The sequence below is a fragment of the Chelonoidis abingdonii genome, chromosome 16 (assembly GCF_003597395.2).
Source record: "Chelonoidis abingdonii isolate Lonesome George chromosome 16, CheloAbing_2.0, whole genome shotgun sequence".
Taxonomy (NCBI): Eukaryota; Metazoa; Chordata; order Testudines; family Testudinidae; genus Chelonoidis; species Chelonoidis abingdonii.
Window position 1 is genome coordinate 5677523 of NC_133784.1, and position 27016 is coordinate 5704538.

Sequence of the window (27016 nt, forward strand, 5' to 3'; positions counted from 1 at the left end):
TGACGAAGTGGGTATTCACCCATGAAAGCTCATGCTCCAAAACGTCTGTTAGTCTACAAGGTGCCACAGGATTCTCTGCTGCTTAATGAAGGTGAGTCAACTAATTATAGAGCAACAAATGGAAACCAACACAACTGTTACGAATAGGTGTGATTTTCAGCTGCCTCTGTGGGAGAGTTATACCCAAGGAGAAGGGACAAATGACAAGAAACTAGTGACAAAGTAGCTGGAAGAACAGGTGGGGACTCCATGGAAAACTGGAAGAGCCCACATGTAGTCAGTGATGCTTGTTCCTTGCTTTAGATTACTAGCCATGCTGGCAGGGAAAACAGAATCTTTGCTCCTCTGATTCAATATACTCCTACTGCTCCATCCCCAGCTAATGCCAGAATCCTGTTTACGTCAGAATTAGCTGCTGCAGAGGGCTCCAAGATTTCACTAATAGGGACCTGTGAGGGCAGGTGGAGAATGAGCAGCAAGAACAGATAAACTCAGAGGAACCAAGATCCTCTCTTGTCACAGTCACCACACCATCTAAGCTCCACTTTTCCATGCCAAAGTCCCTCACAACAAAGACTGCAGAAGATACGATACTCAAGAAGAGATCTTCCAATCCGCCCCCCAACAACGGCCTAATCCGTAGAGTAAACCAAGAGTCCAGGACTCCTGGGTTCTAATCCTAGAATATGCCCCCACTTGAGTGAGTCGCTATCTCTGCACCTCACGATACCCATCTGGAAAAGGATTATTACACATCTCTACCGCTCGCGGGAGTCATGAAGCTTAATTAAAGTCGGTGCAAAGGGATTTTAACACACCAAATTAAAGTTCTATTCTGAGCAGCTTGGAAAATTCTTTCCTCTCTTCCAGCCTGGTGTCTTGCTAACAGGGGTCTGCATGACACAGGGCAGCGTCTATTGGAGAAAAGACATTTGCTAGCTCACTCCTGGGAGCTCTCTTACGATACTCCATTTCGGTAATGATCCCAGCTGTAACCGTGGCAATAACAGGGTGAGGATTTGAAAGCAAACTACCAATGGCACCAGAAGTAAATGTTTTAGCTAGTTAAAGGCCTTTTGCTATCTTGTAACACAAGATCAGCCAGGTTTTATTAGCAGTGGCAGCAGGCCAAAGGTCATTACTCTTAAAACATGCCTCAGTGAGCAGTTTAATTGAATCGTTCCTCTGTCACTCGCAGCAGTTACAATTGGGCATACCAGTCAATACCAACAAACCTAGAGAGTAACCCGAGCCAGCCTGAATGTCAGAGCAGAGCCCACGCAACTCCTCCCACTGCCAGTCAGAGGCCTGGCTGCACAACATCTAACTGTCCTTCCACCTAGACCTGGCTACGTTCGCCCACCACCGTGGGTCTCTGACTATCACACCGGAAGGGAAGAGGATCTGAGAGGCACTAGCCAGTCCCACACTGTACAGCCAGCCTCTTTGGTCACTTGATCCCGTAATGCTGTCTCACCCAAGTAAGCTCCCACTGCCTCTTCACCTGCTCAGTTAGTGCTTGAGGGTAGCACTAGGGTAAATTTCTATTTATCTTACACTTCCCTTGGCTATTCGAGTTCCCATCAAATCAGTCCAAAGCTCGTCCTCCGTCTTTACTCATCTGCTGTTCACCACGGACCCCTCATTGCACTCTCGAGCTGAGTGAAGCTCCCTGTGATCCGCACAGAAGCACAACGTCTCCCCAGGCCTCCCACAGCCTGGCACCTGTGTCAACCCTACAGCCATTCATTACAAGACTCCTAGACCACGAGCAGATCTCGCCCCACTTTGAGATGCCGACTCTTTGCTGTACCGTGCATACCACAGCTGCGTGCCAGACAGGCAGCAGCTTTCTAAGGAATCCCTATGGCCCCTCCTCCGGCGGGGGAGTGGTGAAAAAAGAAGCGGGTAAGCTGACCTTTCCAGTGTTGCAGGCCAGGCAGTGGTAAGGTAGGTACTAAGGGGGTGCAGACATGCCCTCATTTTGAACTGGGTTAGGCTATGATGACATTGGAGGCGAACACGAGAAGTGCCATTACAATGTGGTTTTGGCAGTCATTCACAGACCAACTTAACAATTATATTGTTCTTTAATTACATTAATAGTTTTGTAGCTAAAAGTGTGTAAATTCCATATTCCCCCAGAGAGGAGAGAAGAGAACTCCGATTACCTGCTGCCTCTCCCAGCACTCCAGTCCCCAGCTCTTGAGTTCATTCTGTGGAGCACCTGAAAGATGGCCAGGGGCTGTCGTTTGAGAGCTGGGGGATAGGGCTATGCTAATGCAAACAGCATCACATCTCAAACTTAAATCTAAGCTATTCACACACAGTCTGGCTGCTCACCCAGATTGATGGGCAGCATATCCATTCTGTATGCTGAAGCAATGTTCTGCATACTCCGCTGCCCACAAACATCTCCTGTGACGGCTCAGACAGCAGCCGCAGAACCTGAGGTGCCTTCCGCACAAAGGAAAAGTCCTGCCAAGGGCAGCTACCATGGAATGAGACTGGCTAGAGTCTCATGCCCAAGTCAAGATGGGTTCTACCAGCACAAATACAATCACTTAAGACATAATCAAAAGATCTACTACACCTCGCTACCTGCTGCCATCAGTCCTCATTTTAAAACTGTTTCAGTGAAAAATAAAATGACTTTAAAAACAATGATGATGTGACTGCATTACGGATGATGGGGAAGTTCAATCTATTAATCATTGGGTTAATCTTTTTATTCACCTTGAGAAAATTACTGATTAGGAGAAAGTCTATTAAAAGAGTACAATGATTCAGCCGCCACCTCTCTTATTGTGTGAGCAATCTCAGGATGTCCCCTTTGAACTCGGCCGTAATAAAATCCTCATTAAATGCAAATCTCCAAGATGTTAACATAAAGGGGCTCTTTAGCCTCAAAAAAGTCACTTGTCTTGAAAGTTGCTTATTTCCTCATAGGTGTGAAGGTCAGTTTTCCATCCACTAGCTACTGGGTTTCTTATTTCAGCCAATCAATGCAGCAGTGACATACTGCAAAACCAATACAATTCAACCACTTGTGCCTGACACCAACAAACCCATGCACAACAGTGTAATCCACCACTGATGGCGCATGTACTCCACTAAGCCGGCCTGAACCTCCAGACCCTGCGCTAGGCTGCCTTTTCCAAACGTTGGTTTACTCTCAGTTGGCAAGAAACTTTGTGGCACAGGGGAGAGCAACAAGTGTGGGTGAGATTCCACTGTACACTCATAGCCACCCCCACACAGCGCACTACTGGACCCTGGCATTGCACACATGAGTCACAGGCACAAGGTCTGGGATGGACGACAGGCCAACTCAAAGAGACTCTTCCAACACCCTGCAGAGATCAGACCGATGTCAGGCACTGGCAAGTGTATCATACAATATCAGGCTTGGCAGGGACCTCAGGAGGTCATCTAGTCCAACCCCCTGCTCAAAGCAGGACCAATCCCAACTACATCATCCCAGCCAGGGCTTTGTCAAGCCAGGCCTTAAAAGCCTCTAAGGATGGAGATTCCACCCCCTCCCTAGGGAACCCATTCCAGTGCTTCACCACCCTCCTAGTGAAATAGTGTTTCCTAATATCCAACCTAGACCTCCCCCACTGTGAGACCATTGCTCCTTGTTCTGTCATCTGCCACCACTGAGAACAGTCTAGATCCATCCTCTTTGGAACTCTCCTTCAGGTAGTTGAAAGCAGCTATCAAATCCCCCCTCATACTTTTCTTCTGCAGACTAAACAATCCCAGTTCCCTCAGCCTCTCCTCATAAGTCATGTGCTCCAGCCCCCTAATCATTTTTGTTGCCCTCCGCTGGACTCTCTCCAATTTTTCCACATCCTTCTTGTAGCACGGGGCCCAAAACTGGACAAAGTACTCCAGATGAGGCCTCACCAATGTTGAATAGAGGGGACTGATCATGTCCCTCGATCTGCCGGCAATGCCCCTACTTATACAGCCCCAAATGCCGTTAGCCTTCTTGGCAACAAGGGCTGTCGACTCATATCCAGCTTCTTGTCCACTGTAACCCCTAGGTCCTTGTTTGCAGAACTGCTGCCTAGCCACTCGATCCTTAGTCTGTAACAGTGAATGGGATTCTTCTGTCCTAAGTGCAGGACTCTACACTAGTCCTTGTTGAACCTCATTAGATTTCTTTTGCCCCAATCCACTAATTTGTCTAGGTCCCTCTGTATCGTATCCTTACCCTCCAGCGTATCTACCACTCCTCCTAGTTTAGTGTCATCTGCAAACTTGCTGAGAGTGCAGTCCACACCATCCTCCAGATCATTAATGAGATATTGAACAAAACCGGCCCAGGACCGACCCTTGGGGCACTCCGCTTGAAACCGGCTGCCAACTAGACATGGAGCCATTGATCACTACCCGTTGAGCCCGACGATCTAGCCAGCTTTCTATCCACTTATAGTCCATTCATCCAGCCCCCATACTTTTAACTTGCCAGCAAGAATACTGTGGGAGACCGTATCAAAAAGCTTTGCTAAAGTCAAGGAATAACACATTCACTGCTTTTCCCCTCATCCACAGACCCAGTTATCTCCTCATAGAAGGCAATTAGGTTAGTCAGGCATGACTTGCCCTTGGTGAATCCATGCTGACTGTTCCTGATCACTTTCCTCTCCTCTAAGTGCTTCAGAATTGATTCCTTGAGGACCTGCTCCATGATTTTTCCAGGGACTGAGGTGAGGCTGACTGGCCTGTAGTTCCCCGGATCCTCCTTCTTCCCTTTTTTAAAGATGGGCACTACATTAGCCTTTTCCAGTCATCCGGGACCTCCCCGATTGCCATGAGTTTTCAAAGATAATGGCCAATGGCTCTGCAATCACATCCGCCAACTCCTTTAGCACCCTCGGATGCAGCGCATTCGGCCCCATGGACTTGTGCTCATCCAGTTTTTCTAAATAGTCCTGAACCACTTCTTTCTCCACAGAGGGCTGGTCACCTCTCCCATACTGTGCTGCCCAGTGCAGCAGTCTGGGAGCTGACCTTGTTTGTGAAGACAGAGGCAAAAAAATCATTGAGTACATTAGCTTTTTCCACATCCTCTGTCACTAGGTTGCCTCCCTCATTCAGTAAGGGGCCCACACTTTCCTTGACTTTCTTCTTGTTGCTAACATACCTGATGACTTTCTTCTTGTTACTCTTAACATCTCTTGCTAGCTGCAACTCCAAGGGTGATTTGGCCTTCCTGACTTCACTCCTGCATGCCTGAGCAATATTTTATACTCTTCCCTGGTCCAAGCTTCCACTTCTTGTAAGCTTTTTTGTGTTTAAGATCAGCAAGGATTTCACTGTTAAGACAAGCTGGTCGCCTTCCATATTTACTATTCTTTCTACACATTGGGATGGTTTGTTCCCGCAACTTCAATAAGAATTCTTTAAAATACAGCCAGCTCTCCTGGACTCCTTTCCCCCTCATGTTTTGGGACTCTTTTAAGACTCTTGGGTGAAAATTATCTGGGCCTGCAGATTTCAAAATGTTTATCTCTAGCAGATGTTCAACATTCTCCATCATAGGTGCTGGAACCAGGGATGCTGCCACACCTGTGGGCTTGAAGTGGTAGCAACAACCCAAATACATTATTTCCACCTTCAGCACCCCCATTATAAAAACTGTTCCAACACCACTGTTCTCCGTAGTAACAAATGGACTGAAAAGTACTTCCTCATCCTCGTGTGATTTCAGTCCATCATCCTGCTCCTTTTCAAATGCTGAATAGAAACATCACAAAAATTTCCTGCCTTTTCTGCATCATTAACAATGTTACCATCTTCATCTGATAATAGGCCGATAGCTTCACTTGGATTTCTTTCATTCCTAATATACTTAAACTCCTTCTTATTGCCATTGGCTCTGCCAGCCATAGATTTTCCCCTGTCTTTAGCTTACCTTAACAGTTACTTCATGGCTTCTCATTTATATCGATTGCTCTCTATTCCCCCTTTTTCCCTATGTTAGACATTGCTTTTTTATTTCTAATCTCTGCTTTCACTCCCCCAAATGAACAAGGATGGGCTTTTAGCCAAAGTTGTCCTCTTTCTTGATTGTGGAGTTGTGGCTTTTTGGCAATCTACTCAGTTAAAGTACTCCCACTTTTCAGTCATATTTTTGTGTCTGAATTTTTCCTCCCAATCAATTTCACTGATAATTTTCCTCATCTTCGGGAAATGAGCCCTTTAGAAGAACCAAGTATGTATATCATTGGCTGGGACTGTCCTCCATTTGCCTTTATTGAAAGCAATCCGGTCATGATCACTGATCCCTAGGCAACCACCAACTTCCCATCCTGGGAATAATTTAACTTTAGCCTTCACAACGAGGACCAAAACGTAGCTCTGCTTGTATGCAGAGAACAACTCGAACCTCTCATGATGTGTGTTCTTGACGGTAGGAACTGAGATTCTTTAAACAAGACATGACAACTGTAGACAGTGGCCCACTGGCACAATAGCACTGGTCGGGGTTAAGGGCAGGACCGGTGTTAGAGTTTTTCGCGCCCTAGGTGCATGGTCATTTTGCCGCCACGTGCACCGCCCCCATGGCTCCGTTGGAGCTGCCGCAGCCATTTCTGCAGAGGGTCCGTTGGTCTGTGGCTCCAGTGGAGCTGCCGCAGTGGTGCCTGCGGGAGGTCCACCGGAGCCGCGCGGGACCAGCGGACCGTCCGCAGGGGCATGCCTGCAGCAGCTCCACCGGAGCCGCGGACCAACGGACCCTCCGCAGGCACAACTGCGGCAGGTCCACCGGAGCCGCCTGCTGCCCCCCCGGCAAAATGCCTCCCCCCGAAAATCCTGGCGCCCTAGGTGATTGCCTAGTTCGCCTCAATGGAAGCGCCAGCCCTGGTTAAGGGTAAAAAGCAGTTTCTAAAGCTTCCATGATATGCCAGTCCACGATGTAGGAGTGCCCCCACTTTGCCCAGCTGAGACCTGCCTAAACAACCTGCCTAACTCCGGAAGTCTTGCCTTCCTCGGATGAAACGCAGCCCCTCTTGCCTTTCACACAGTACGAGTGACCAGCAGCCAGGCCCCAGCAGACAGCACAGAGCAGTGAGGGGAAATTACAGAGACTAAAACAGAACCTGCCACTCCACCCCAGCCGGGGTCGGCAGGCAAGTCCACACGAGCTTTGCTCAAGCTGAAGCAGCATGAACACAACCTCTGTCAACTGCTGGAAGATCAACTCCCCCAAGCGCAGTGTTGTATCCAGGCCGGCCACCGGGTTAATATGGATTGAAGAATCCCAGGGTTCTACGTGATACTGCAGCTGCGTTACCAGGACCTATTCAACAACCTTAGCCCAGGAAGAGGGGCTCTAATTAGTGTCTCCTCAGGCACACACCTGATGACTGAGTTTGAGGGAGGCCGGCACCCTGACATCCTCCTGCAGGGAACAACAATTTGTGACAAAGAAGGGATCTGAACTGAAAGGGAGGGTGAAAGAACAGCTGCACGGAGCAACAACAAAAATCTCTCTGAAGGCTAAAACAGGAATCCGTGGGGCCAGTTTCCCCCATCCACCCACTCTGCCAGCTCTGGATACCCTGGCGAGGGCAGCAGTGGGAAGTAAATCACGTTGCCAATAGTTTGCTTTTATCTTTTCAACTGCTTAAGAGGATCAGTTTTAATGAATAAGTGTTGGAGAGACGTGCACCCAGAAGGGAAAGTGAACCTGCTTGTTTACATGCTACAGAACAAGCCTAGAAACCTGGGCAGCCACATCCTTTCCACCTATGAATACTCCCTTCCCAGATTAGAGACGCTTCTGCATTTCCAGAGCACTCCAAGGGCAGACACTTGTGACACTTTAAATGCTATCTGCTCCGCAGCTCCATTTAGCGAGTATTATCTGCCCACAAAGCCTTCAGTTAGATTTGTTTATGAAAAGTAAAGATGGGAACAAAATAAGTCTTCTGGAACCTCTACGTGAGGAAATGAAACTTACAGAGGAAACCTTTAAAGGTGGTTTATAGACACATAAAACACATATTTCCTTGAAATGTGCCCTGAGAGTTTGCCTGGTACACACTCGTCTGTTGTGAGGGAATCGAAAAGAACTGAGATAGCTCCACTGAGCTACATTCTGGTTCCCAGGAAGGCAGCATGCCTCAGGGCAGTTCCAATTCTGACTCTGCTCCTGACTTTTAGTGTGGACTTGGGCCTCAGTTTCCCTTTTAGGAAAATATGGCCAATGCCACTGATTATTTACACGGTGATCCCCACACGGTGTTTGGCACCTCCCAAGCACAGAGAACTGTGTGGTACCTGCCCCACGGAGCACCCCATCGGCAATGAGAAAAACACATCAAAAGATGGCAGAAAAGGGTCCCACACTCCAGGAGTGACTGGGGCGCTAGTGGGCACAAGCCTTGGTAGCTGATATGGTTTTTTTATGGGGGTTGTTAATATTAAAAGTCAAACACTAAATTCCCCTCCCTCCATCTTCCAACCAGCCTGGGTCAGACCCATGGGCCATCCAGCCCAGCGTTCTGTCCCTAGCAGTGGCCAGGGATTAGAGATTTCAGAGCAAGAAACTCTAAAGCTACAATGGAAGCCTCTACAGCTGTGGACTAACGTGGCAATAGGGACAGTTACTCCCGAGCCCCATCAGCTACTGACTGACTTGGGGCCCTTGGGAAAGAGAGTTCAGTGGGTCCAACTGAAACCATCTTTAAGCATTTTTACATTTTTTTTCCTTTTTAATTCCTTAGTTTTAAAAGAGGCTTGGGGACTGGCTTAAAGCCTCTGCTATGGGCTCTGCAAAGACGTTCTCTGTGGGCAAGGCTGACACCACGAGCAGGTGACTCAGAAGCAGTGACTGTAGTCTCATGAAAGCAATGAAATCAAGCAAGAGTGAAAGCCCATTTGACCCACAATTGCCCTGCCAGCATGCAAGGGGTGCAGCTGGGATGAACTCATTACTGCTGTGACAGCGCAGAGCCCCCGGAAGAGCTAAGCATTATTATTACACAGAGTAGTTCAAACATCCGTGAGCCCTCCACCCCCTTTGCTTAAGGCAGCAATTTAGCCTAATACAGCAAATCAAATTCCAGAATGAACTCTGTGCAATGAACACGGAAGTGTCAGACCGGCAGAGACACGCAGAACACCTCCCAAGAACTCCAGCGCTGCTCTCCATTCCCACGCCTTACCTGATATTGACTAGCGCATGCATCACCTTGCTGGCAGGCTCTTTCCACTGACCGGCATTGGTCGAAAGCCGTAGCACTAAAAGAGAGGGAGAGAGATCCTTAAGACTGCTAGCACTGAACCGACAACAGAGCGACACTTTCTAACCTGAAACGTCCAGTAAAACAGCAGCTGGAGATCCATGTCACAACGAGACCAGCCTTCCAGAGAGCCAACAGAACACCGCCCTCTGCCCCCGTTCTGGTTGTCACAACCTGCGTACAGGATCTCACTCTCAGGCCATAATACGCAGCCTCTTCTGAAGCCATTTCAGAGATTTTAGGAATACAAAAAAGCTGTATAGGCCAAAGCGCAGCCTCCTTTTCTGGAGTGGGGTGAGGGGGAGCAAATCCTGCCGACCTGATTTTATCTCTATGTCTCCAGATCCCCTTCCTCCAGAAATAAGAGCTTAGCATCTTGGATTCATTCACTGCTCTCTGCTCATGCCACTTTCTCTGGTATCTTACTCCACATTTGCTCCCCTTCTGCTCAGCTCCAGTTCCTATTTATTCACGGTTCCAGCCATTCTAGACCACGCCCTGTAGTTTCAGACTATCCCCATGCAGAAAGTTTCTTTGGCTCTGTTAATCAGCCTTGCAGAGAAGGATCATACCCCAGCATGGGGAGAAGCCTGCTCCCCAGAGAGACCAGCATGCCCCCTCTGCCTCAGAGAGGCAGGGAGCAGATCTGAAAACACTCCAAAGCAGGCAGAACATCTCTGGAAGCCCACTGTGCTGCTGACAGAGTGCCCAAGCTATTTATTCAGGTCCAGAGTGTTTCCAGGCAGCCCATCATCTCGGCACCCACCCCTCAAACACAGTTGCGAAGCCGTGAAGAAATCCAGAACAAAGGGTGTTTTCTTTATGCAGTGTGCTCTGCTGGAACTGTGGGTGAATTTGTACGGTAAAGGAATAATTCATTTGTGATGCCATGCCTGGAGCTAGGATTTTCTGAAAATGGGTACCTGGCACTTGTATATGAACACAGCTTCTCGTCCCCTGAGCACAGCCCCCTCTTGGGAGCTGTCTTTAAACATCAATACTACTTCAACAAAGCCCGTGAATCCATGAGCAGGGTGGGTTAACGTACAGTGCTCACTAGCTCTGCAGACCTGGGTACAGGAAGATTCAGGGCACAAACATACATAAGAACAGACAGCCTGGGTCAGACCAAAGGTCCATCTACCCTGTATCCTGTCTTCTGATAGTGGCCAATGCCAAAGGGAATGAACAGAACAGGGAATCATCCAGTGATCCATCCCTTGTCGCCCATTCCCATCCTCTGGCAAACAGAGGCTAGGGACACCATCCCTGCCCAGCCTGGCTAAAAGCCATTGATGGACCTGCCCTCCATGAACTTATCAAGTTCTTTTTTGAACCCTATTAAAGTCTTGGCCTTTACAATACCCTCTGGCAAAAAGAGTTCTACAGGTTGACTGTGCACTGTGTGAACAAATACTTCTTTGTGTTTGTTTTAAACCTGCTGCCTATTAATTTCATTGGGTGACCCCCTAGTTCTTGTGTTATGAGGAATAAATAACACTTCCTCATTTACTTTCTCCACACCAATCACAATTTTACAGACCTCTATCCTATCCCCCCTTAGTCGTCTCTTTTCCAAGCTGAACAGCCCCCATCTTATTAATCTCTCCTCATACAGCAGCCGTTCCATCCCCCACATCATTTTTGTTGCCCTTTTCCAAACCTTTTCCAAGTCCAATATAGTTTTTTTGAGATGGAGCAACCACATCTGCACGCAGTATTTAAGGTGTGGGCGTACCATGGATTTATACAGAGGCAATAGGGTATTTTCTGTCTTATGATCTCTCCCTTTCTTAATGATTCCCAACATTGTTTGCTTTTTTGACAGCCGCTGCACACTGAGTGGATGTTTTCAGAGAACTACCCACAATGACTCCAAGATCTCTTTTTTGAGCGATAACAGCTAATTTAGACTCCATCGTTTTATCTGTATAGTTGGGATTATTATTTTCCAATGCACATTACTTTGCGTTTATCAACATTGAATTTAATCTGCCATGTTGTTGCCCAGTCACCCAGGTTTAAGAGATCCTTTTGCAGCTCATCACAGTTTGCCTGGGACTTAAATACCTTGAGTAGTTTTATATCATCTGCAAATTTTGCCATTTCACTGTTTACCCCTTTTCCCAGATCATTTATGAATATTCTGAATAGGACTGAGCCCAGTACAGACCCTTGGGGGACACCACTATTTACCTCTCTTCATTCTGAAAATTGACCATGTATACCTACCCTTTATTTCCTGTCTTTGAACCAGTTACCAACCCATGAGAGAACTTCCCCTCTTATCCCATGACAGCTTACTTTGCTTAAGAGCCTTTGGTGAGGGACACTATATTCACTGGATCCCCCTTGTCCACATGCTAGTTGACCCCCTCAAAGAATTCCAGTAGATTGGTGAGGCGTGAGTTCCCTTTACAAAAAACAAGTTGATTATTCCCCCCCAAAATTATGTTCATCTACGTGTCTGACAATTTTGTTCTTTACTATAGTTTCAACCAGTTTGCCTGGCACTGAAGTCAGGAATATCGGCCTGCAATTGCCAGGGTCTCCTCTGGAGACCTTTTTAAAAGTTGACATCACAGTAGCTACCCTCCAGTCATTTGGTACAGAAACTGATTCAAATGTTACAGATGACAGTTGTTAGTTCTGCAATTTCACATCTGAGTTTCTTCAGAACTCTTGGGTGAATCCCATCTGGTCCCGGTGACTTGTTACTGTTTAGTTTATCAGCTTGTTCCAAAACCTCCCCTAATGACACCTTAATCTGGGACAGTTCCTCAGATTAAAAAGCATGGCTTAGGTTTGGGAATCTCCCTCACATCCTCAGCCATGAAGACCGACCCAAAGAATTCATTTAGTTTCTCTGCAATGGCCTTATCATCCTTGAGTGGTCCTTTAGCATCTCAATCCAGTGGGCCCTACTGGTTGTCTAGCAGGCTTCCTGCTTCTGATGCACTTAAACATTTTTTGTTATTACCTTCTGAGGTTTTTTCGGCCTTCATAATTATATTTTTATACTTGACTTGGCAGAGTTTATGCTCCTTTCTATTTTCCTCATTAGGATTTAACTTCCACTTTTTAAAGGGGGCCTTTTTGCCTCTCACTGCTTCTTTACTTTGTTGTTTAGCCACAATGGCTCTTTTTCAGTTCTTTACTATGTTTTTTTAATTTGGGGGATACGTTTAAGTTGAGCCTCTATTATGGTGTCTTTAAAAAGTTTCCATGCAGCTTGCAGGGATTTCACTGTTGCCGCTGTACCTTTTAATTTCTGTGTAACTAACCTCCTCATTTTTGGGTAGCTCTCCTTTCTGAAATTAACTGCTACAGTGTTGGGCCACTCGGGTGTTTTTCCCGCCACAGGGATGTTAATTTAATTACATTATGGTCACTGTTACCAAGCAGTTCAGTTACATTCATCTCTGGGACCTGATCCTGTGCTCCACTTGAGACTAATTCAAGAATTGCCTCTCCTCTGGTGGGCTCCAGGACTAGCTGCTCCAGGAAGTCATTTAACCTGTCAAGAAAATTTATCTCTGCATCCCATCCTGAGGTGACATGTACCCAGCCAATATGGGGAGAGTTGAAATCCCCCATTATTATTGAGTTTACCCTGATTATTACCCTCTAGCTCACAGCCTGGCTAAGGGGTCTGCTAATGCTTCTAGCTCTGGGAGTTCTACTTGGGGGGTCGAGGGATAGCTCAGTGGTTTGAGCACTGGCCTGCTAGACCCAGCGTTGTGAGTTCAATCCTTGAGGGGGCCATTTAGGGATCTGGGGCAAAAATCTGTCTGGGGATTGGTCTTGCTTTGAGCAGGGGGTTGGACTAGATACCTCTTGAGGTCCCTTCCAACCTAGATGGTCTATGATTCTATGACTTTAATAGCCTCTCTAATCTCCCTGAGCATTTCACAGTCACTATCACATCCTGGCCTGGAGGTCAGTAATAGATCCCTACTGCTATATTCTTATCTGAGCATGGAATTACTATCCATAGAGATTCTGTGGTACAGTTTGGTTCATTTAAGATTTTTACTTCATTTGATTCTACCCACAACTGGCCCAGAAGAAGGGCAAGTGCAGAGCGAGCACATTGGCAAAGCTCCTTGGGCAGCTGCCTATGCTATGCCTAGCCAGACACAGCACTAGCGCCTCACTTTCCGAAGCCCCAAACGTCTGCATTTTCCTAGAAGAAAAGAAGGTACCAGCTCTGTGGAATGCTGTTTTGACAGACAGCAAGTATCCCATTTCTCACACCAGCAACGATGAATTCAGAGCGGGTTTCCACTCAGGCATCTGTAGTGTTAATTCACGGGGTTTTGCTTCACAGAGCAGAACGGAAAATTTATTCATGTGAGAAATTAATTGTTTCAGCACGTCAGACATGCCTATTGTTTCCAAGTCGAGAGCATATGAGCGTGTTATTCCTTCGTTCTCTGGCTTCACCCACTGCCAAGTGCAGACATGTCCTCTTACCAGCTTAGCTCTTTGGGCATTGAGTGGCTCCAAAGGCAAGGGCGGCAGCATTTGCTTTGTGAGCACCAGCGACTCTTTGGTACTTTGCATGGGTGACAAAAAATAGAGGTAATTTACAACAGAGGGATAAAACCAGAAGAACATAAAAACGACCAGACTGAGTCAGACCAGTGGCCATCTAGCCCCATATCCTGTCTTTGACAGCAGCTGGTGCCAGGTGCCCCAGACGGAATGAATAGAGCAGGGGAATTTATTGAGCGATCCATTCCCTGTCATCCAGTCCTAGCTTCTGGCAGTCAGAGGTTTAGGGACACCCAGAGTATGGGGTTGTGTCCTGCCCATCTTGGCTAACAGCCATTGATGGACCTATCCTACAGGACAGGAGTGGCCAACCTGAGCCTGAGAAGAAGCCAGAATGTACCAATGTACATTGCCAAAGACCCACAGTAACACGTCAGCAGCCCCCCATCAGCTCCCTCACTCCCAGTCCCTCCCACCCATAGCAGCCCTGCAGATCAGCGCCTCCCCCTCTCTCCCCACATCTCCTGATCAGCTGTTTTGTGGCGTGCAGGAGGCTCTGGTGGAGAGGGAGAGGAGTGAGGGCAAAGCAGGCTGAGGGGAGGGGGCGGGAAGGGGTGGAGTGGGGGCTGGGACTGTGGCAGAGCCAAGGGTTGAGCAGTGAGCACTCCCCAGCACACTGGAAAGTTGGCACCTGTAGCTCCAGCCCCGGAGTCAGTGCCTATACAAGGAGCCGCATATGAACTTCTGAAGAGCCGCATGTGGCTCCAGAGCCACAGGTTGGCCACCCCGATCTAGGAACTTAGCTAGTTCTTTTTTTAACCCACTTATATTTTTAACCTTCACAACATCTCCTGGCAAGGAGTTCCACAGCTTGACTGTGTGTTGTATGAAGAAGTATTTCCTTCTGTTCGTTTTAAACCTTCTGTCTATTAATTTCATTGGGTGACCCCTAGTTCTTGTGTTATGGGAAGGGGCAAACACCACTTCCTTATTCACTTACTCCACACCAGCCATGATTTTATAGACCTCAATCATATCCCTCCCTAGTCGTCTCTTTGCCAAGCTGAACAGCCCCAGTCTTTTTTACTCTCTCCTCATACAGCAGCTCTTCCATTCACCTCAGCACGTTTGTTCCCCTTCGCCATACCTTTTCCAGTTCGAATGTATTTCTTTTTGAGATGAGATGTCATTTATTCTGCAGAGATTCAGTTCAACTGCAGTTGTAAGAAACAGCTAGTGATCTTTATTTGAATAGGGGTGCTTTTCTGCATCTAGTCTGTAGTGCCCCGTGGATGGCTGGTTGGCTCTCTTACAGGTCTTCTAACCCCTGTTATGTGGTTGTGTTACTCCCATTATTTACAATGGCGGTGAATGTTCATGCTGGGAGTGGGAGGGACAAGGGGGACGTGCCCCTCAGGAGAGGGGCAGACAAAGAGGGCACAGACATCCCTTTATCCGCAGCTTCCAGCACACAGGCATTAAAACCAGCCCTGCTGCGGTTGTTCTTCAGTGCAGGCTCATTTGTATACTGCTTGATTATGGCTCACATGTTTTTTGCTTCTCTCCTCGCTTCCCTGCTGGGTTCACTTGGTGGCATTCCAGTGCACTCCTCTCTCTCTCTAGGATGGCTTCTCCTTGCGTTGCCAGTGTGCACACTCTTCTGTCCAGCGATTTCCTCCTCCCTGCCCGGGGGTTTGTGGGGGCTGCTCTCTGGCTTTATTCTGGCACCGCAGGAGCACAGTGTGTGATTTGTCCAAGGCAGCAGGTTTCTTGTCATGCATTTCTCAAATGCTTTTCATCTCTTTTGGTTACAATGCCCATTTCCCTGTGCTGATTGGTTCTGCAGCTTGTGTCTGCTCTCCAGTCTCAGATGAAGGCATGTTTTCCCAGCTGGGAGTCAACACGGCTTGGCAGAGACAAATTATAGGCTGGTTAACTCTACATAAGGGTTCAGGGTGTTTTTGATGACATTTCAATATCACATATTTAGTCACATGGACAAATACATCTTTGCATTAACAACAGATACTTGTTAGACAGGTGCCCTCTTGTACACCCAGACTGGATCACTTGAACTGGCCTGTTCCTTTGGTGAAGAGCCAATGAAATTTACTTTGTCCTTTTGGAAAAGAAAAAGTTTATTCTTTTCACAGATTTATCCCTTTCTCAAGTCTTAATTTACTGGGTATCTATGTAAATACAGAAACGTGCACATTCACACACCCCAAACATACACCGCCATGAATATCTCACACTGCTTAGCTCCTGCTTGTTTTTATCAATGGTATCTCAAATAGGCCACTCACTCACCCATGGAGTAGAGGTTATCGAAATTCTGGTGCATGCGGATGATCTCGTAGTACAGCTCATCATAGCTGCTGGGCGTTGGGAGAAAGGTGTCTCCGTAAGTGATGAACATGTTGAACAAGTTCACTACCTATAAAAAAAATTAAAATTACAATAAGGGATCATTACGCAAAATCTAATTTACAATAGACACCAATCAGACCCAGATGATGTTGAAAACCTTCAGAGTGATAAGCCCATAGTACACTGGACAATATTCTTTTAGCCCATCAAAGAGCGGTTATAGGCCACCTTCTTGCTCTGTTATTTCTTACGTGGAATGTGGATAAAACCTTAAGACAGGCAGATTTCTGATGCTTTGCAGAGTGGGGAGATTTCAGCATTCACACTGCTACCACCATCTGGGAAACTGAGCTAACGAATTCGGAGCATGAGCTTGTAGAGTCCAGCGATCTACAATTCTGCCTGCTCCAGGGAATAAACCAGCCACCAACTTCCCTTAAGAACAAACTTATTACATGACTGAGCGTCCACTAGGGGGTTTCTCAGCCCTCCCTTGGGAGCATCTGCCGTTGGTTACTATCAGACACAGGCCAGCCGGCTAGCTGGCCAGTAATTTTCTATAGGGAATTAAGACAACACCTCCCTCCCTTGTTTGGCTAGCCTTCTCTTTCCAGTTTCAGGGTCTCCCATCCCAAGCTGGCTTTTCCTGGTTTCTCCCACAAAACACACTTCACCCAGACTGGCAAAAGCAGGGAGACAACTCAATCTTGTCTACACCACTGGGCTTCCACCCCATCTGGGTATGAAAGACTAATATCTCCCTTCTCCTGCTTTTCTATCCCCCTTTAGTTCCCACAGAGCAGAGATGCCCTGACCCCAACAGGAGGACCTCTAAGGTCCTCGGTACGAGTCATTCCAGATATCCTTCTGCCCACACCCCTCATCCTAACAAGTGCTGTCTTTGGGGTTCCCCAATGTCTCCTTAGCATGGATAGGTTCCCAAGCTGGAGATCTGTATGTTGATCTCTGCACAGTTTAACTACCTGTTCAGTAGGCCAGTCCCAGCCCCACATAGAATCTCCTTCTCTGGGCCATTCAACGTGAACCCACTTTCTCTACACTCACCATGAGCGCCAAGGTGAAGATGTTGTGTTTTGCCAGTAGCACAGTCTCATTGGACATGAGGAACTTCAGCAAGTTGATCAGAGCTAAGGGAAAGGATAAAAGTAATCAAAGCTTTTTTCAAGAAGCCATTTAAATACAAGTGCATTTTCACCCTCCTAGCCACTGGCCCAGTGATCAGAAAGTACTCAAGTTTGCTTATGGTTTTACTAGTTGAAATGCTGTTCTGGTCTGATAAATGACTGTGGAAATTGGCATTGTCCCAAGTTTATTCTCCTTCATCAACTTCCAGATGTATCAGTTTCAAGTGGAGTTACTTGTCAGTCAAGTCTATTGACAATGAGGTTTTTCTACCTATCAACACCTCAAGCTATGCCTGGAACCCGGAGAATCCAGCCGTCTCCTTTCTGCTCCATACACCATCAGCACGAGGCTGTGCAATTAGAACTCTGCTGTCACTTGTGTCGATGACACATGAGGCAGAACACGCAGCAGGGCTCTTCTGCAGCATTGCTGCCTCTGTGATGGTGTGATGGCACTAGTAAGGACCTGGTACTTTATTGTGCCAGTTATCTACGGCTGCGCAGGGAAGACGATAAATCCAGCTCAGATTCGTCTCCTGAAGACAAATAAATCAATAAAGGCTCATTCACCACTAGTGAAAGATAGTTAGCCCTTTCATTTGAACTCAGTTAATCTAATTAAAGTGCTTTAAGCGCGTCCAATTTACACAGCATCACTGCGTTATGAACGTTTGCAAAAACGGAAATAGACCATCAGTATTATTGGAAATTATTAGCATCACAGTGGTTTTCAAAGATTTCCCCTCCCCTCCACATGGGATACAGCAGGGAACCAAAGCCTGTTTTGTGGGTCTGTCTACAGGAGATTCTAAACACAGTCTGTGCTCTGAAATCAGCCACCGGGAATGGGGTTCTGGGACTTCACGACATTCAAATTAGGCAGACAAGACATGCAAGTTAGGAAGCTGTAAAGGCAGATTTTAAAAGGCTGTTTATTATTTACTGCTTAGTACCTGGAGCTACCAGCTTCATGTCAGGCTGAGCCCTCGGTTTTATAGGTACAACTTGGATTTGATTCATCTTTTCAAAGCCAACATTGCAGCTTGCGGCAATACCGCCATCCAGCACATGCTGCTGCCCGTGACCCAGCTCAACCAGGCAACAGCAGCAGGAGACAGGCACACAGCTAAATGAGGGCAGCAGACACAGGCTAGGAACAGCAATGGGTGCTAGAGAAAGACGGCTGGTGGAAAACCCACCCTGGCAGCTCCAGAGAGGTCTCCGGGAGACTCACTCAGAGCCACACCCACGGGGTAACAGATTCAAGAAGTGAACACTGCACACTTGGAAGGCGGGAGTGGGAGAGGAAGTTGCCCGTGTGTTGAAATAGTTCCTGTGAGTGTTCAATATTTGCCTCAGCCTTTGGGCAATACAGCACATAGGGACCAATTAATCCTTGGACAGAGTTTACCCACTACTGCCCTCAAACCTAGTCCTGTAACTTGTACGTGTTACACATCAATTCTAAGTCCCTTCTCAAAGACACAGGAGCAAACCAGCCCTAATTTGGGAGGGGGCTGTACAGAACAGGAAAGCCAGCTTTCAAATGAGGCAGTACTGGCTCTGCAGTGGTAATAACTATGGGACAGGAAATTTAGGGGGGAAGCAACAAGATACGCGGGAAATTGTCCATTTCTTTGGGTTTCCAGAGACTCAAGCATGCAGAAAAAGGAGTGAGCGACAGATGTGAGGACAGAGCAGTGGCCTGAACACAGCCTGAATAAAGCCCTGAAAGCTCTGCTCCCAATGCCAGAAGTTCACCAATATCAGCAGAGAGCCTACCCCAGCCCAAAGGGAGGGTACCTGCGACCCCCACCTCCTGGAGCACATTTCACTAAGCAGCAGCATTAATGCACTTCAAATTCAGCCACAAAGTGCCATCCCCACTACAGCTCATCCTCTGAATCAAACTCTGGTCAGGGCCTTCATTCCACAGGAATTCAGCTCTAGGAGGACTTCAGGCCAATATTTTTCTGTGAACGAAGTAAGAGCAGGTACAGATGGGCTCTTCACTGGAGCCGAGATCCAGTTAAAACAGGTTTCCAAGGTAACTAACCCTCATGGAGAACACTGCAGTCTCCCACAATCAGTACTTTGGGCTGAAGACAGCTGCCCTGCATCAATGTCACAGCAGCTTGCGAGGTATTTCTGAGATGAGTGGCTATAAATAGCCTTGATTTCCAGAAGTTCACCTAGCCAAGCCTCTGGCCCAGGTGCTGTCACTGAACTCCCAGGAGCTGGGATTGCTGGAACGGCGCAGCAAGGTGCTCCGGATGGTCAGACGTGGCGAGAACACGGCCCTTGAACTACTTCTTCCCTAGCACAGGGAACGCCCCCACATGCTTTCCTAACAGAACCTTGCTCAGAAGAACTCCCGCAGAGATGGATGTACAATGCATAGACAATCCACTAAGCTGTATGAGCAGCAGAGAATCCTGTGGCACCTTATAGACTAAGGGACGTTTTGGAGCGTGAGCTTTCGTGGGTGAATACCCACTTCATCAGACGCAGTTGTATTCACCCACGAAAGCTCACGCTCCAAAACGTCTGTTAGTCTATAAGGTGCCACAGGATTCTCTGCTGCTTTTACAGATCCAGACTAACACGGCTACCCTTCTGATATTAAGCTGTATGAAATGTGCAGGGCCAGTGAGCACAAATACTGTCTGTCATTAGAGGGCATTTCTTTTTCAAAAAGCATACCTGCCCTCACTTTTAAGGGCATAGGCCAATTAACAGAGACAGAGCTGGGGAAAAAACTTCTCCTCTGGGCAGGTTAGCCTGTAATTGTTCACAAGGAGCTTTCTTGAACCTTCCTCTGAGCATCTGGTACCACATCGGGTTGGAGACAGAATATTGGACTAGACAGACGACTGCTCTGATCTGGACTGACAATTCCCATGCTCTGCACATCAGCTTCACTCACTGTAACAAATGGGCCCACTTGCTTAATTGCCAGTTTCTCTGTCAGAAGAGACACGATCTTACTGCAGCTTAAAATCACTCTGGGAATCTGAATAGCACCAAACCACTGCCCACTTCAAATGTCTTTCTATGGTGCTGGTTAGGGCAACAGACAAACTCACAGCAAAGACAGCTCAGGGACTAAAGCCCCACCTGGTGTCCGGTCACTGAATATACTATGCTGACGAATTCGTTTGGCTCTTTGGGAAGCCCAGGTGTGTAAGATGTTAGCAAAGCCCCCAGTTAGAAGGGGCACTGCACCAGTGCTGCCAGCACTGTTAGCCTTCTTTTACCCAGGCACATCATACAGCAGACTCTAAAGCTTGGGCACAGGAAGGACTGTCAGTCCTAAACCTGCAAGCACAGATGTCCTAGGAGTCTGTTTACAAGGCAGGACCTGCCGATACATTTCATGGTGTTTCCAGGGCAAATAAAACTTACAGAGCTGCTGACATCCAGTGCTCTTCAATGATGACACTGCTGCTAAAATAACCTCAAGGAAAGGTACAACAGCTGCACCCCAAGCTCTAAATAACTGAGCTGCCTGATGCCAGACCAAGTGCATCACCTATTCCTTGTTAGAGGGAATTGCTGTCTGCACGCAGCACATGAACAGCCTGCCCTCAGCCCAGGACCACGCCAATAAATTATGCATGTTTGCCCCCTGGCAGAGCAGCAGATCAATTTCTCAGTCATGGACGCTCAGAGAATCAAGGTTTCTGGCTGTGCTTGGTCACATCACCCTATGGGAAAGCGGCTAACGAGTGATAGGTTTGTTTCATGCATGAACTGGAAAATGGGAATGTTTCTACTAAACCACCTAGGTTCTCCCCTCCCAAGAGTCATCCAGCTTCTCCTGCCTTCCTGTGATTCCTTCACCCCCTCACACAGCATGCCCACCTTCCCTGGGCCCAACTCCCGGGCCCAGCTGAGAGGTTGTCACAGCTGCTCTAGCAACAAAAGCAGAGTAAGCCTTAACCTACCTAATCTGAATAAATGTTTGGTTTGGGTCTCCATTTTGTACAGCACCAAGCACGCTGGCAGTGCTTCCTAAACAAACCACAGGAAGAGCAAGCCTGAACTCCCACATGTACACCGACAACTTCAGGAACTAAAAGGTGGTGGGGGCAGATCCTTATAAAAGGGGTATTACAAGAGGAGGCGTGTGACTGGCTGCACAGGAGACTGGCGTCAGTCTCCAGGTCTCAGCTCTCAGGCAGTTTACTCCCCCAGGAATCATTACAGCCAGAGGATGGGAAATAGGACCATTGGCATTTAAGAGGCCCTTCTGGTTTATTAAACTGAAATTACTGCAGATTGGCAGCGCTTTCAGCTCCTACAGCACAGAACTGTTTGCATAGACCAGCCCTTCTGCCACTAGGGTTCTGGGGTGCAGCCTCTTCTCACTCCAGCCCCTGGAGAGCATGGGATTCCTCCTGCCCAACAGTCCCTCCCCTTCTCTCCCACCCCAACAGATTTTGCTTCCCTTCACTGCATAAAATGGACCATTTTCTCTGCGAGCCTTGTTTTGCACTGAAGTGAACTCAGCCCAGGAGAATCTGGGATCAGGAAGACATTTCCGTTCTATTTGCTGCCTCACCGTTCCTGGTCTGGATGCCGTCTGTGTGGGGGGTGGGGAAGGGGAAGGCAGCAGAGCCCCAACGCCAGCTGCAATGGAAGCGCAAACTCTGCCCAGAGCATTCCGGGCTCCGTCAGGCTATTGCACACGTGGGCAAAACAAGAACCAACCAGGTCCCAAGAGAGACGCTGCTGTCGAATCCGGGGAAACGGACCGTGGGGATGGGGAGGAGCTGGGGCATTGCTTTTCTGTCCCTGCTATGCTCCCAGTTCACAAGTCTAGTCCTCTGAACGGGACACCAATGGTCACCAAAGAGGGAGTGGGGAAGGAAGCAAGCTGCGTAGTATTGTGCACCTAGAGCCACTGAGCCCGTCAAACCTTCCAGCGTGGGCCCCGGGGGCTCCCAGCCAGGCAGCATGGGAAAGGGAGCGCTACTGCCACACACAATGGGCAACAGCTCCAACAGTCTCCCACTCTCACGTCCCCTTCTAGAGCCAGGAAAGCAGGTCACCGCGCTGCTTCTAACTCACCCCTGCAGGGCGTTCTCCTCCCATCTTGGCCCCACGGGGGGCACCTGGCAAGGCAGCTCCTCAGGGGGCTCACTGGCTGCAGGCAGGCGCAGCCCAGGGAATTCCTCTGCCTCCTCTCTAGTGAAGCAGAACAGTCATTCCACATGACCTCTCTGCAGCCAGCTTGCTCCCTCGTACAGGGAGAAAAACTCCGGATGTGGATAGTGGCAGTGGCAGTGCCTGGCGGCCGAGATGGGCAGTAAGGAAGAGAAGAGAACGAACAGGCCAGTGGTTAGCGCAGCAGGGCTGGACGTGGAAGACCTGGACTCAATTCCCTGGGCTGCCACAGACTCCTTGTGACAACACGGCCCAGTCACTTTGTTTCCTTGTGCTTCAGCGCCTCATTTGCGCCATGGGGCTAACCACGCGGCCCAGAGCAGGGTTGCGAGGTTCAGTGGTGAAGACCGCAAGGTGCCTGTACAGTCTGGGAATGAGGGCACGGATGACTGTGAAGGAGCAGCGCAGCCAGGGCAGGAGAAAGTTGTAACCTTCATTCTGGACAGAGAGTGAATAAGCTTCCCACACGCAGCAGCAGCAGACCAATAAACCTGGGCCTGCTTCACTCTGAGATCCCCATCTCCCCAGGTGGGAGCAAGCGCCCAGGCCTGAGATATTTTCTTCTTTTAACCCAGGAGCGCTGACCGTGGGTGCCTGTCGGGGGGAGTCTGAGCAGCAGCTGCTTAAACCGCTGAAGCCAAAGTTCAGTGGGATTTATGAAGAGATGGGACATGTGCTCGGGCAGGGCTAGAACAAGCAGGTGCGCAGAGTTAGTTCAGACTGATGTCAAAGAGTCCTCACCCCCTGTAAGCAGAGGCAGCTGATACTGGAACTGTACAGTACACACAAACACCAGGCAACGTCCCGACAGCTACAGTCTAAAAGCCCCACACAGACGGCAGGACGCCGTGCAGCCCAGAGGAGGAGACTGACTCATTAATGACTTTTTGTAGACACTGTGGAAGCAGCAGGTTGTCGGAGGATCTGAGTGAGGAGCCCCTGGATTGGGAAGGTGTTCATGGAAACAGGGCATGTGGCTGGCTGTGAGAGCAGAAGAGGGTGAAGAGGTGAAAGGGGGCTTGCGGTACAAGATGCGCACCAAGGTTGTAGGAGCGCTAGTACAACTGATGGTGAGGGGGTTGGTATAACCCACTGCTGGAGGCTGGGAACCTCACCAAAAGGAGCACTATGCTGTACTGGGACGGCAGGTCCTAGCTCCCAGCCCAGGTCAGATGTAGTTAGCTGGGTGGCAATGGACAGTGGTTTCAGAAAGCTGTGGAAGGCAATTCCACCGGGCTGGTACAACGAGGCTGCCACCTGGCTGAAGGGAAGAACTCCTCCTCATGCTGGTGTCCAGGAAAGCAGAGCAGGAACAAAACGATGAGCAACAGCCCAGGCTCGTGTGTGAGAATGAAATATTAATTACACGGAAATTAAATGGTCTTCCTCTAGCGTCTTCCATCAGAGGAGCTCATAATAATGAATTCAGCATCACAGCCCCCTTGTGAGGCAAGGGAGTATTACTGGCTCTGTTTCACTGGTGAGGAAACTGAGGCACAGAGGGGCAACATGACTAGGACAAGTCACATAGCCAGTCAGGGACAGAGCAGGGGATGGAACCAGGAGCCCTGTCTCCTAGCCCTGCATTTCAACCACCAGACCATCCCAGGAGAGAACAGCCCAGTGGTGTTGTGAGAATCAATACATTAAAGGTCTTTCTAAACAGGGACAAGAAGGGAGATCCCAGAACAATACAAATCCACAACCTCAATAATTGTGATGCCTGAAGAAAGGCTTGAATGCAGGGAAGCAACAGGGCTTGACAACTGTCTGTTGAGGTAGCCCGAGTTTGTTCCTAGGGTGGGGGAATTGGCCACGTTAAGTGTGCACAAAAGCTCTGCACAACAGTGATCAAACCACTCTCGGGAGATGAAAATTGACAATAGGGTCTGATGGGAAAGAACTGCCAGCAGCATTCTCCAGAGATGGGCTTAGGGCTGGAAGCGTGAGCTGGAAATAGCTGCAGCGCTATTACAAACTCATGCACCAACGCTGCCCATGGCTCCATCTAGCCCAGTGTCCGGGGACAAGGTACCAGTTACCCGGGGTGGGGCGAGCGCTGGCCCACTTCCTGTCAATCAGTGGTGACTCCGGGGGCCAGGAGCGCTGCAGAGCCCACAGACAACAGAGGGATACATTTAACCCATCAACTGGCTTGTCCCTGGCTCTGAGCACACACGAGTGTGAGGAGAGGAAACCTCCTCACGGGTCCTGACAGAGGGCAGCCCAGACACCAGCGACTGCCCTTGGCAGGTGAGACACTAAAGAAATAAGGAGTCTGTCTGCATCCCTGCTTAAGGCATCTCACACCCCTCTCTCCGCTCTGATGGGACGGTGACTGATCAGCAGCTTTCCTGCCCTTTGCTCTTCCCAATGGACCTCTCCCCCACTGTGGTTCTACAGCTACAGAAAGAAGCCTGAGCCTTTTTAAAGGCTGGATTTGGTTGCTCCTCTAACAGCTGGATGCTGCCGCTCCATTTTACACAGCTGACTTCATTCAGCGCCAAATTCCGTAACTATGGTCAGGTTTCAGTGCTCAGCCGGTGCCTCTCTCAGGGGTATGGACAGTCTGTATTGGCAGGCTCCCCATCACCTGCTCCTGCTCCTCTCAGCTCCCATGCAGCATGTCCATGACACAAAACTCTATGCATCCTTCATCGCATACAACTCCAAGGACCCAGTGCTTGGACGAGACCAGCTCACAGAGGAAAAGCAGCTGGCTGAAGCTGAACCCAAGCAAAAGAGAGGTGATGCTGGTGGGCAGAGGAAAGCTTTCCGAAGAGTTTTCAGCCATGGTACAGTCTCCTTCGGTTACCAGTACACAGCCACTGTTGGTCAGTTAACTCCATAGTCTGAACACTGCAGGGAGTCTCCTTAGCAACACAGGCTGCTGCGAGCACATCAGACCTCCCCTCGATGCTCCACACTGGCTTCCTGTAGAATTTTTAATTAAGTTCAAGGTCTCGGTTCTTATCTTCATGCTGCTCCATGGCCTGGGACCTGGGAATGTAAAGAGTTAGAGCTCCAGGATGAAGACCATGGCCAACAGCTATACTCTGCGGCCACAATGCAACTCTCTGCAATAAGGGTGAAGTTCATCTGTGAGGAAGACAGAACTTTCTCAGGGGCCAGGCCAGGCCTGTGACATGAACTCCCTCCGGAACTAAGGACAATCACAAACCTCACCATCTTCTGCTCCAAGGTCCATGGTTCTTTGACCTGCCTTCTTTAACAGAAACCCAAAGCAACATGCATATTTTAAAAAAAAAAATCACCTATCAAAACAAGCCACTCACTGCACAGTTTCCTGCTCAGGAGCGGCTGAGGGAACAAACACCAGATGTGTAGTCACATGAATGAATGCACGTCTCAAAGGCACTCAGAGGCTACAGTAATGAGTGCCATCTAGGAACCTAGACAGAACAGAGTAAGGGAAGAGCTCACTATGAGGCTGCCAGATTCCAGCCCCAGCTCTCCAGGTTTCTGAAGTCTACAAGAATCTGAGTAGGCCTAGAAAGCAGCAATGCAGAGTTTGTCCAGTTTTGCTGTTAGGTATCTGAAAAGTCAAGTCTTGTGTAGTTTACTTTTCTTTCACAACAATGCCCTTGAAGTATTACGATCTAGCACAAGGGAGCTGAACAGACTTTTTCCCCTGTATCAGTCATGGGTTTAACTTCACTCGAATGCACAAGCTCTCGTTCCTCGTGCCCATCCGTAGCTGCAACAGAAAAAAAAACAGGCTGAACAAGAGATCATTTACTATTTCCACTTGAAGGCTATGTTCAAGGGGCCCTCTTCTTCCTGTTTGCGACAATCTTTAAAGCTTGGAAGCATTTCCTTCCCAGCCTCTGTATCCTCCTGGCACAGAAACTGGTGCAGCCACCATCATTACTTTGTCAGCTGGAAAGGGACAGCTATACCAAGCAATATGTAACTCTCTGCTCCTCCGGAGCCAGCAAGCAGTGCTCACACTCAAAAGCCAGAGAACACTGGTCACAATAAAGTTTTGTCAGCTTGAAGGGAGGCTAAATTTTAGACCTTTACTTCCTTTTACTAAAACCTCTTTCCAAGCCATTTACCATTTGACCAATCGGCTCTTCAGTCATGCTCCTGCTGGCAGCCGCATGCATCATATCTCCCACCTACCCTAGCCAATTCACTGAGACAGCTGTTACTCCACTCTCCCCACATTGTGCTTCCCAGGCTAGACAGCTGCTGCAGCCCGTGACAGTTTGGAAAGAACTGGTTCAAAAACTGCCCAGCAACAAGAATCAATGAACTGAATCAGTCTTCATCCATTACTGGAGTATAAGAAATGTCATCAGTGACAAATGCTCTTGGTGGTCAATACCTGAGCCCCAAACACCCGTGATTAATATTGCAACCTGAACTATGCACTGATCCAGTGAGATTGTGTATTACATGTATCGAAAGCCGTTTTTAAAATACCTTCCACTGTTTCCATGTCTCTGCTCAGTTAGTAGAGCTGCCATTTTAATATCTTCCACCAGCAAACTTTGCACTTCTATAGCACTTATCCAGGGAACCCAAAGCCCTTGCCAAAAGCAGGAATTATCC

General features: G+C 48.4%; 1 protein-coding gene across 2 annotated transcripts in view; it reads right to left on the bottom strand.

Annotated features, from left to right (window-relative positions):
* ARMH3 (armadillo like helical domain containing 3) overlaps nt 1-27016 on the bottom strand; it is a 186391-nt gene that overhangs the window by 73898 nt on the left and 85477 nt on the right. For both annotated transcript variants that reach the window (XM_075072788.1, XM_075072787.1), the window contains exons 21-23: nt 17190-17272; nt 16065-16191; nt 9180-9255 (exon numbers count right to left, since the gene is read on the bottom strand). In XM_075072788.1, the coding sequence (XP_074928889.1) occupies nt 9180-9255; nt 16065-16191; nt 17190-17272 (286 nt within the window). The remainder of the gene's footprint in view (nt 1-9179; nt 9256-16064; nt 16192-17189; nt 17273-27016) is intronic.